This window comes from Gymnodraco acuticeps, unplaced genomic scaffold (genome assembly GCF_902827175.1).
Source record: "Gymnodraco acuticeps unplaced genomic scaffold, fGymAcu1.1, whole genome shotgun sequence".
In the NCBI taxonomy this organism is placed as follows: Eukaryota; Metazoa; Chordata; class Actinopteri; order Perciformes; family Bathydraconidae; genus Gymnodraco; species Gymnodraco acuticeps.
In genome coordinates, this window is record NW_022990311.1 from 930,185 (window position 1) to 942,184 (window position 12,000).

Consider the following 12,000-nt stretch of genomic DNA (forward strand, 5'->3'; position numbering starts at 1 on the left):
TGCTTTAGACAATAAGAAATATGAAGTTAACTGTAAGGAATGGCTCATTATTTTTTAAATAGACAAAACTATTACTGTATGTCAATATCTCACGTCTGAAAGTTTAATTTAAAAGAAGAAGAGGCCCCCAAAATAAAGATTGGTATATCAATAAATGTAGTTAATTTTGTCTTTTTAATTGTTTAAAGTAGATAAAACTGGTACTTAACCTGTTAAGCCCGAAGTTCCCCGCCGACGGGGACCCTGGTTTTTTTTTTCACGACACTGTGTCTCATGGTATCTTAATATTTAAAAACCTATTAATCTGTTATACCAAATTAACGAGAAGAATCTCAGCTAACTGACTATACGAACCATTTTTACCGAAACAAAACACAAGTCTCACAAGAAGCGTTAGCATTAGCCCTTAGCTAAAACGGGCAGATGCTACTTCCGGTGCTAACTAGCAAAAACGATCTTTAAAACTTAATATGTTCTGCACAAACTACATATTATCTGAAAGCTAATACTCCACAGATTATTTTGTTATAAGTATCATCACTGTAGGACACAAACTCACTGAGATATCAGCCAGAACAGAGAAGAAAAAAAACAACTGTTTTCAAAACCATAACAATAATTATGTCTTACCGTTGCTGTTTTGTGATCAAAGCTCGTGTTCAAGGGAATAAAAACGCTGCTTAAGGTTAATCCAATGTCTATTAGTCACTTTAGAATTGTTCCTGATAATCTATCATTACATTCATGGCAGCAGAGTAGGTAAAACGTTTCGCAGTCCCGAGCTAATGCTGTCTCACGTGCTGTTTACGCAAACCTCTCTCTACTTGACGTAAGTGTTTAGCGGGACTTACGAACTGTCACTCGATTATATTGGCTCTAACGGTTCAGAAAAGGTGTCAATCACCCAAATCGACCAATGGGTTCCAAAGATATGATCCTGCATAGTATAAACTACGCCCGCTCCGGCTTCATTACGCATTACGCACCCAGAAGGGAGAGCTTCACCACCGAGCAGGTGCTAGAGATGCTAGCTGACGATAGCTCATACCAGATGACTCGTCGTCGGATGATGAAGATCTCCTCCAGCCAGACCTGGATCCGGACAGTAGTGACTCGGATGTTGAACTTCCACCACGGGAAAGGAATGTAATCTCTCTGTTTTTATATATTACTTATGTGTTTGGTGAAACTGCGTCACAGTGCTAGCTTAGCCAAGAAGCTACAGGAATGATTAGGCAAAATGCTAAATAGTGTTACTTGTCTTTTTGGAGTTACATTTTCTAAATGAATGGCCAGTGAATGAATATACATGTGTTTACTTATTTATTTGGTGTAATATTATTCATTTATAGTCCAATATTATCCTTTTTATATATTACTTTTGTGTTTGGTGGAACTGCATCACAGTGTTAGCTTAGCCAAGAAGCTACAGGAATGATTAGGCAAAATGCTAAATAGTGTTACTTGTCTTTTTGGAGTTACATTTTCTAAATGAATGGCCAGTGAATTAATATACATGTGTTTACTTATTTATTTGGTGTAATATTATTCATTTATAGTCCAATATTATCCTATAAGTATAAGCCAGTGAATTAATCTAATCTCTTTGTTTTTCCACATTTGTTAGATGAGGAGTGACCCCAGCAGGACAAAGCCACACACCCAGAAGACTTTCAGGGAGCAGCTTGCTGCAGAATTGTTGGAGTTTGCTGAAGGCCCTGCAGAAGGCCCTGCACCTCCACCACCCCCTCCTCCACCACTCACATGCATGTCCGAGTATTATGGGGAAGATGCCACCAAGGTCAGGAAGAACTGCAGGAGGTGCCTAGATGCTGGACTCAAAAGGGTGAAGACACCTGTGTACTGCAGGAAGTGCCAGGTCCCTCTGTGCTTCACTGTCAAAAATAACTGTTTCAGGGAGTGGCACGACCTAAATATCCGAACATTCAGGTAGGTATAAAGTTCAGGTAGGTATAACGTTTTGCGAGTGTTTATTTAAAAAAAAAATACTTATACTTAAATATTTGTTGTTTTTACAAACCTACAGTGTGGTTTTACTGTATAGTACATTTGTAAAATGTTTGTTTGTACATGCCTATAGTGTGTTGGTAAAATGTTTGAAATAAATCTGCCCCAGGTGGAGTCAAATGTTACCTATGTTTCCGTTTTTTTTTTATTGTGCAAGTACACCTACACAATGACCTACAGTGTGGTTTTATTGTATAGTGCGTTGGTACAGTTACATACACACAGCTACACTTACACACCTACACATACCCACACAGCTACACACACCTACACATACAGTACCCACACAGCTACACTTACACATACACACCTACACACACACACACACACACACACACACACACCTACACTTACACACACCTAGTACACACACTCACACACACACAAATATATAAAAAAAAAAAATATATATATATTTTTTTTTTGGGTGGAATGAATACCTATAGTGATTATTCAATGTAATACAATAATTTGTATAGTCTGGTACCTGAAAAAGGTCAAATGGCACTGATGGAACCAAATGTGCCCAAATGTGCCCAAAGCTTATTCCGCCTGGACTTTATTTTCATAAACCTCTCTAAAAAGGGCAAATGTCACTTGTTTTGCCTCAATCTTGATACAGGGTACTTATTATATGTTATACTTTGGATTCCTAAAGCTTTTAGGCTACTAACCAATCATCCAAGGTTGCTCTTCACTATAAGTAATGGGTTTTCTTTAGGCGGAGACAGGAATTTACATTTGTTTGCTATGTTCCATCTGAATTTACTCTGACACAGAAAAATCTATATTGATTCTGACACTTCTACATCCAACTCATAGATGTAACCTTGCTTTGATAACAACAATTATTCATATAAACATTTTAGAAGTGAAGTTATAGTCATTTGTTCTGGGAATGTCATTTTCGAGCCTGAAACCTGAAAAACAGGCTCGGGGTTTAACAGGTTAAGAGTTTGAATACAGTCTGGTTGTGGAGGAGGCACACAGGTAAGAGCACTAACTAGCTACCATCACATGTAACTAAGCTTGACTTGAATTTATTAAAAGTATAATTAAGTAACAGCAACAAATCAATAACTAAAATCATGCAAAAATGTGAATCTTTGCTGGATCCACTGTTGAATTTACCACATATTGTATATTTTAGAAACCTGAAGGCATTTATAGATTTGTATGCAAGTAATATCCCAAAACTCAATACCTTAGATTATTATTGAAAGTTTTGCTGAATAGTTTCATGTTCACTTACCTTAAGCAACGTAAAACGTGCAGACCGGGAGCAACAGATGTAGGTTAGCCGGCTAGCTGGAGTACATAGGTTAGTCTTATATTTACTTACTGTTAACTAACTAATGCTAACATATCTGTCGGCTACAAGTACACAGCTTAATCAACCATATTTAACAGGCCATTGTCCTCTCAGCCTGAAATATCAATTACTTCAATAAATGTTAAAACAAAAAAAGGAAACGTTCTTGCTCAATTAGCTTGTTAGCTTATTGCAGCTGTGCATGTTGCTAGCGGGTTACTAGGCCACCTCACGAGCTGCGCCAGGTGATGTAAACAAGAAAACCTCGATAGACCAGACCGTCTCAGTTTGTAGACCGCTCGGCCCGGGGTCCAGCCTACGGCTGCGGTGCTGTTTCTCTATAAATCCATGCTCAATTCAACCTTCTGTTTTTGTTCTTCTTCTTCTTCTTTAATGGCGACTTGCAACCAGACAAGCGTTATCGCCACCTACTGTATCACTGCAGCATTGTTCTTTGTTAGTTCCGTTTCATTACAATGAATTCCGTTACATTACAATGACTTCCGTTACAGCAAGAATCCCCCTCTCACACACATAGGTGAAACACATGCACATTCCCTACTAAGAACCTTTCAGTAAAATGTTTTCAGTTGCGTGTGTGAGGTTAATTTTCAGTAGTGTGTGTGCGAGGTGTTCAGTAATGAATGTGAGAGGATTTCAATAGTGTGTGTGTGAGGTTAATTTTCAGTAGTGTGTGTGTGAGATGTTCAGTAGTGAATGTGAGAGGATTTCAATAGTGTGTGTGTGAGGTTAATTTTCAGTAGTGTGTGTGTGAGATGTTCAGTAGTGAATGTGAGAGGATTTCAATAGTGTGTGTGTGAGGTTAATTTTCAGTAGTGTGTGTGTGAGGTGTTCAGTAGTGAATGTGAGAGTATTTCAGTAGTGTGTGTGCAAGGCCAGAGGTTTTCAGTAGTGTGTGTGCGAGGTGAGTTTGAATTTTGGCCTACACGGCCCCTCATAGGTTTGGACTCGCAACACACATGGACATTGAAGTCTCCGCAAATCAAAACACGATCATATTTCACCATGATCCCGGACAGAAAGTCAGAAAAGTCATTGATGAAATCCTTATTCCATCCACTTTGTTAACACACAGCTGAGTTTCCATTCCCCATAACACTGTGTTAGGGGACAAGCCCTCAGCTGCGGGGCCGCAGCTATAAAGCTGTGGTACTCCCTGGTGACACGTTCCGCAGCAAGACTTCCTGTGAAGGGAAGTTCTGCCCATGGTGGGTCGACACAGAAAGGGCCAATTTTTTACTGAGGTACCTGAACGCACCGCCGCGCGCTCACACAAGAGCGCTCAGTACCGCCATAATGTCCCCTCTACCGCCATAATGTCCCCTCTACCGCCATAATGGTAAACTGTATTAATCGGAGTCTTTACTCTAGACGTAGTGTGTTCCCTGACAGTAATACGCCGGCCATAATGTCCCTGTATCCGCATAGCGCCTTGATAGCACTTCCTGGAGTTTATCACTCATCTGCGCATGCCCACTAGCTACCTCCTTTACTGGAGCTGCGAGTGGGGAATTTGTACGGTCAACATTATGTGTGAGTGTAGAATTGTGGAAAGAAATGACACTCAGACTTGGATACATATCAACTTCATTTTTATTCGAAAATGTCATGATCTGTGCATCATACAGCGAGGAGGCGGGATTCGCCCTCGTGTCCCGGGTGGAGAGATTCTCTCCCCCCGCCGAGATGCTTCCTCCCCCGCCAGTCAGCTCCGTGATGATGGAGCACCCCACCCGGCCGCTCTCTGCTGCTGCGGAGCCTTCCGAGGGTCGGGCAACCCGTCCCCTTGAGTGCCGGTACACCGGTTCCACGGGGTGGGCCGAAGAGGTGGAGGGCGCCACAGGCACGGGAGCTCCGTGCCGGCGCCTCTCCCTGCGTCTCACCGTCGCGCTGCGCTCCCTCATCTGCAGGGAAGCCTGTGGAGGAGCGCGCTGCGCGCCTGAGGAACAGCCAGCAGTAGCATGCGGCTAAGCTGCACCCTCTCCTCCTCTAGGCGGCTAAAGCGATGGGTCACCGAGGATATCGACCCGAAAACCCCTCCGTGGACACAGGGGCTCCAAGGAGATCCTCTCGGTCCTTCTGGATAGGGCGGTGAGTCCTAGCCACACGTGACGCGACGCCACTGTGGCCAAGGACATCACCCGCCCCGCTGCGGCGGCCACTCCATGGATTAGATTATTCATCTGACCAATGCAGCGGTCCGGATAATCGCTCCCGTCCTGAGGCGGGAGGGCGGGGGTGTCCGCCTGAGGGGTAATCAGGGAGACACCCAACACTCCGAGATTATTAGCCGCAGCCGCCATCTGTGCTCCGAGCCTGAACATTTTGTCCAAATATTCCAAGGTGTCTCGGTCCCGCGGCAGCGGGGGCAGAGGTTTATTTCCCTCCGCCCAACCAGCTGCCTGCGGAAGCAGATGGGCCACCAGGCTCTCATCGAGGGGGGGCACACCGGGACACGCCATGTCCGAGCTGCCGCCACGTCGCCTCCACACACTGCCAGATATCTGGCAACGGGGGCGAGACGAAGGCCGGCACCGGGTCGTAAAACCCCTGCCGAAGGCGGCTTACTGGCCTCGGTGGCAGCGGTGGGCGGAGCGGTAGGCCCACACGCTCCGCCGCCAGGGTCATCACCGCTGGGAAGTCCAGACGCGCAGACCTGTGTGCTGGACCCTCCTGGCCGCCGGACCCGAAAGTACCAGACAACGAGGCGTCCTCGTCGTCTTCCTCCTCCGTGCAGTTGGCCACCCGGCCCCTCGGGAGGGTGAACACAAATGGCACCTCGTCATCCTGTTCATCCATCTCCACCACCTCGAGGTCCTGATCCTCCGCTTCCTACTGCAGGCCGAACTTCACCCGGAAATGATCGCCAAAATGTCGGCGGCTTAGCCGAGGGATCATTCGGCAGGTATTGCAGGCCGGCGACTGGCTTAGGCCGTCATCGGCGTGGTCCGGCCCCAGTCACTGGAAATACAGGCGGTGCGGATCAGCCCCCGCGATTAGGCCAGGGCACGTCGGAGCGGCGGGAGCGGTACTGCAGTCGCTTTACCGCACCGTTGTGACGAAAAGGGAGCTGAGCCAGAAGGCAAAGCTCTCTGTCTACCGGGCCATTTTCGTTCCTACCCTCACCTATGGTCATGAAGGATGGGTCATGACCGAAAGAACGAGATCGCGGATACAAGCGGCCGAGATGGGTTTTCTCCGCAGGGTGGCTGGTGTCTCCCTTAGGGATAAGGTGAGAAGTTCGGTCATCAGGGAGGGACTCGGAGTTGAGTCGCTCCTCCTTCGCGTCGAAAGGAGCCAGTTGAGGTGGCTCGGGCACCTAGTTAGGATGCCACCTGGGCGCCTCCCTAGGGAGGTGTTCCAGGCACGTCCAGCTGGGAAGAGACCAAGGGGTAGACCTAGGACCAGGTGGAGGGATTATATCTCTTCGCTGGCCTGGGAGCGCCTTGGGATCCCCCAGTCAGAGCTGGTTGATGTCGCCAGGGAAAAGAAAGTTTGGGGCTCTCTGCTGGAAATGATACCCCCGCGACCCGACCACGGATAAGCGGGAGAAGATGGATGGATGGATGTCGGACAAGTCTGGTGCTCGAGGAGTGGTTCCATGCTCTCTCTTTTTCTCGTCTATGCTCAGGTTGTTCACTCCTGCTCGCTGAAGAGAAAAGGATGACAGTCAGGAGGTGAGGCCTCCTTTTATACGGTGAGATGCGCGCGCATTCAGGTAGGCCCGCCCCGGGGCCGGCTACGTTTATAGAAGTCTCAGTGGATGAATGCTTGCATGATATGATCAAGGGGTAGTACCCATAGAGTCCAGTAGAGGGCAGAGCCTGTGAGAGATATAACTACTCTGTAGCTATGTTCGTATGACAAATAAAGAACCTTGAACCTTGAGCAGTACTGGAGACACTTTGCTGCCAGTCTATCTGCTCTAAAGTGACTCAATTGACTGAAGTAACTAGTGTCCACCTGATCACACCTGCTGTCACCTACTCCGATCAGGAGAATTATGCAACATGCACCCCAGTGTTTTTGAGTCTTCTAGGGGCAGTGTTTTCAGGCAGCGCAGGGGGCTTCACAACAGGGCTAATTTGTGTGTTGACTCCAGTAGGACTTGCAAAGGCGTAATGACTAGGTAGAGAGTATATTTTTTGTTCTATTTTTGGGCTCTGACTTCAATGATACACCAAGCTAAGCACAGGAGTTGGAAGTGACAATATTAGTTATCTTTCAGAATTATGTGGGTGCTTGGGTCGAGGTGTTTTTATTTATTTACTGTATGCCAAATGATAGCATAAAAAAACTGAACAGAAACCTAAATGATGGTGCGAGTACGCCTTGCAAGTGTAGCAACAGACTTGAGTTGAAGCTCCATTTATGTCACACTGATGGCCCTGATATCATATCATCAGTCTTCACAATTGGATTTAAAAAGAGTGCAAAATTAGCATGACTCATAGTCAGTATGGACACATAAATATAATTAAAAAAACACATTCAACAACAAAGACTATAAAACATCTGTTGTGCAATATCACTTATGTCTAATAAATACCACTTTCTTCTTCTTCTTCTTCTTCTTCTTCTTCTTCTTCTTCTTCTTCTTCTTCTTCTTCTTCTTCTTCTTCTTCTTCTTCTTATTATTATAACTGGCTGCTTTTGTGTAATTAGACAATTAAACTACTGATAAATCTGTGGACAACTGTGCAATATATACATTTACTTTCACTACTGTTACCTGGCTGCTATCACACTACTTTCTACATGCCACACTATTTTTTTATAAAGACACTGTGACTGGTACTTTTTCACCGGGATGTGTATATTTGTAAATCGTAATTTGTGTAAATTCTATTTTTTATTTAAATAAAGGTATTTTGATTCTGATTCTAAACTGAAATCACTATTGGGAGGAAACAGGTTATTGTGACAGTATGACAGAGATTTGCCTCCAAGGGAAATGTTTGAGCGAGCTGTGAAACGGCCATCTTCTCGACATCATCAGAACACAAAATGAGTTTCAAATATTGACTCATTTTTGGTCATTATCAGACTTCACAGTTGGCTGGTGTTTTTCCGTTAGAGCTGAAGAATGCCTGCCCCCCCCCCCCCCCCCTTTCATCAATACACAGAACAGAGCTATTTCTGCTTCATCTCCCACTGGCTTCTATGTTATCTGTGTGACTCAACAATGCCTCCACTGTGCCACTGTCTGCTTCTGTATCATTACCAGCCATATTAACTTATCTGTCACCTTTGACCCCGGACTCTGAGAGGAAGTGGAGATAAAGTGAAGCAATGTGCTTTCAATCAGCACAGGAAGCCCCTCCCTCTCCTGCTGCATAATTACATTTTATTTAATTTCCTTTAATTCATCTTCCTCTATTAATCCTAAGCACCAGGTCACATGACAGGCCAGCAGGGAACAGATCTACAGCTCGGTTGCTGTTCCTACGATTTTCATTTCCATGTAACATTGTTATTAATATTCGGTAAAGCTGTAGCAGCAGAGGCGAAGCAGCCACTTTCATTAAGGTTCTCACTCCTCAGTATACAGAAAACGTATCCTAAAAGTCATTCTTTTGACTGTTGCAGTATCGCTTGACTTCCTCCTCTCAGATGAATGGCCTCTCGCGTGCTATTAACTTGGTGCTGTGATCTCTGGCTGGAAGTACATTTGATTGGTACATGTGTGGTATTGCATGTTTATTAGCAGTGTTAAGGAACATGGACAGCACCAGGGACGTGCACAGACATTTTGGGGGATGGGTGCTCACCTGCAATGCCTTGGTAACTGCATGCAAATTAGCGTATTTTAATTAAGCCTAGTTAACGCCTAATTTGCATATCAATGTGGCGTTTGTGATGACGTTATTAGATACACATTTTACTCTATTCACTTTAAGTGTCTCCCCTTAAGTACATATTAGCCTGTATGCCCATGATAAATTGCCTTAGCTAAACCTTGAGCTAACTTATCCATTAGCTAGTAGCCATACCATAGTTAACTATATTTGTTTTTGTCTTTTAGCTAATTAGCTGTAAACTCGAGGCACTGGCAGTTTAGTCATTTGTTCATCACCACTCACCTTCAAAATAAGCCAAGAAAAGCCGGCATAACATGGGACAGTAAAGTGGGAGGTGCTGCTACCTGTCTGTGTGAAGGGACTGCCGATGTCTGCACCGCTGTGCAGGAGACGTGGAGGGAGGGAGGGAGGGTAGAGAGAGCATCGGAACTTCACAGTCTAATCTCCCGACATGATATTTTGTATTCAATCAATATATTTTTGGAAAGGGAAACGCTGCGCAAACAGCAGTAGATATATATTCAATTATAAAAATAAAAAAAAGGGGCAAAAAAGGGCACTTTCTCTGGAGGAAGAAAAAAGGCAGGAGCTCAAGCCCACTTTGATGTCTATGTGTGCACGTGCCCGGACAGCACAGAAGAGAAATGGAATGAGAGAAAGATAACCAATTGGAGCTGAGAAGCAGAGCATTACAAAGAGGAAAAGCCTGCAGGAAATGAGTTTGAATGCTGCAAACTGAGATTTATTTTCACAAGCGACATGGTTAGTGATAATAAAAGTAAAGAATCACAACTCCCCTTTCCGATTTGATTCTATCTCTTTAAAAACGAATTAATGGTCAGGTTCTTGGACTTACAGGTCCACGAAGAGCCTTAAAACTGCATTATTTCAAATGACCAGCAGGGGGCTACTCCACTGTATGCAGATATATATCCCAAGTCTACAAACAATTATCCTATGTCTAACTGGATTTATTACCTAAGTAAACATTGTCTCAAACTTTATTTTACATGATTCTTCAATACAGCATGGTGTTAGTTGGCTCTATTTACAGTTAAATGGACACTAAAGCAGCATACACTGAGACCTTCTTGTCGTAAAAGGGTTCAGCGGTAAACAAGTTAAAGTGTTTGGAGGAAGGCTTTCCTCCTCATCCTGTTCACTCACAGTAATGGTGAGAACACTGGCCTTAACCTACTTAAAGAGGGAGAAACTAGTCCAAAACATCCTTGTTGACATGTTTGAGCTGCCCTGGGCAACACAAGCATATGAGTTTGTGTGTGTGTGTGTGTGTGTGTGTGTGTGGGGGTGTTCCACCGAGACTTTAAAGGGTAAACTATTGAGATACTGGCCGTTTCTCAATGTCGAGTAAACCTGCTGCAGAGCCACTATTTCAAGTATACTACGTCATCGAGTGGCGCAGAAGGACTGTTTAAATGCATGTTAAATGCCCAGCATTCGGTGACACTCGATGACGTAGTATATCTATATCTTATTTCTAGTCACGTACGGATGCTTGATCGGACCCTTTGGCTCCACGTTTTAAATCACTGGGAAGCTTTTCTAGTCAAATTCACTACAGTTGCATTTAACATGTGGTTAACAATTTAAATGAACACTTAAGTAGGTCCAAGCAACAAAAAGATTAAGTGAGTATAATAGTATAAATCGGTACGCTTGTTACATAATGTCAGAAACCACATTTAGTTACATACGGGACTCAAACAGCAGTCAGATTAAATCATGTGTTGGTTTCATCCATCTATCCATCTCCTCTCTACGCAGCATTTTTCTCTTTCCATAAGTGTGTGATATTGCTGCTTTAAAAGCCTGGTGCAGCTCATACCGTGCTGGCAGTCATAGAACTTTGCTTTTTAAGACCTGACTGATCAGTTATAAAAGTTAAAATAACTTTGAGCAGTATTTGTTCAAGTACCCATAGTAATGCGAATCAACTGTAGTCTTCATCATGTGACAAATGAAGATTAGACTGTGCCACCTATCAGTGCCAGCATTTTAGACCTGAAAATGTACAAATGCATTCTTACTAGACAAAAAAGGTACTGTAACAAGTGTGCAAAATAGGCTTTCGGATGAATGACCGAGGCACGTAAGCAGCACGGCACCTGTAGTTCATGGCGTGGAGTGTTTATAGCTGAATAGTTTAGTTATTTACATTTCATTGTGTCGATAATACTGTTCCCTGATGGAGGAGTTGGACGTTGAGCCGGCCATCACCGAAGCAGTGAAGACAGAGACCAACGAACACATAAACCTGAAGGTGGCAGATCAGGATGGCTCTATAGTGCAGTTCAAGATTAAAAGACACACACCGCTCATCAAACTCATGAAGGCCTACTGCGATCGACAGGGACTGTCCATGAGGAAAATCGGGTTCAGATTTGATGGACAGCCAATAAATGAAACAGACACACCATCGCAGTTGGAAATGGAAGATGAAGATACAATTGACATGTTTCAACAACAGACGGGAGGCCTCATTTAATCCACTGCATTGTTCACCATTTTCCTTTTCAACACAACCAAGCTTTCCCGCCTGCGAGACACAGCGACTGCTTCTTTGACACTTGTCCCGTTATCTCAACAGAGTTAGGGTTACCCAGTTTTGGGAATGGGGCTGCATTTTCATTTGGTTTCTGTTAAGAGAAAAACTATTTGATTTTTTAAATGTTTTTATAGTAGTGAATGTGTAGGAAAATGTTTGATTAATCGTTTGACTAGGCCAATATTTACATTTTGGGAAGCCTTAAGAAGTTCTCAGTGAAATAAACATCTGTATTCTCTAATAATAGGCCTGTCAAAATAAAAATATTGTCT

At 44.0% G+C, this 12,000-nt stretch overlaps 1 protein-coding gene across 1 annotated transcript; it reads left to right on the forward strand.

The window, feature by feature from the left end:
* Nucleotides 1-11,368: 11,368 nt before the first annotated feature.
* On the forward strand, nucleotides 11,369-11,762 carry LOC117550384 (small ubiquitin-related modifier 2-like). The gene has a single exon (XM_034222818.1). It carries the CDS (start codon nucleotides 11,369-11,371, stop codon nucleotides 11,666-11,668), a length of 300 nt encoding a protein of 99 aa, XP_034078709.1. The 3' UTR covers nucleotides 11,669-11,762.
* The last annotated feature ends 238 nt before the right edge of the window (nucleotides 11,763-12,000 follow it).

Excerpts from the sequence above, each read along its gene's own strand:
- LOC117550384 (XM_034222818.1), top strand. The coding sequence starts at position 11,369 with ATGGAGGAGTTGGACGTTGAGCCGGCCATCACCGAAGCAGTGAAGACA.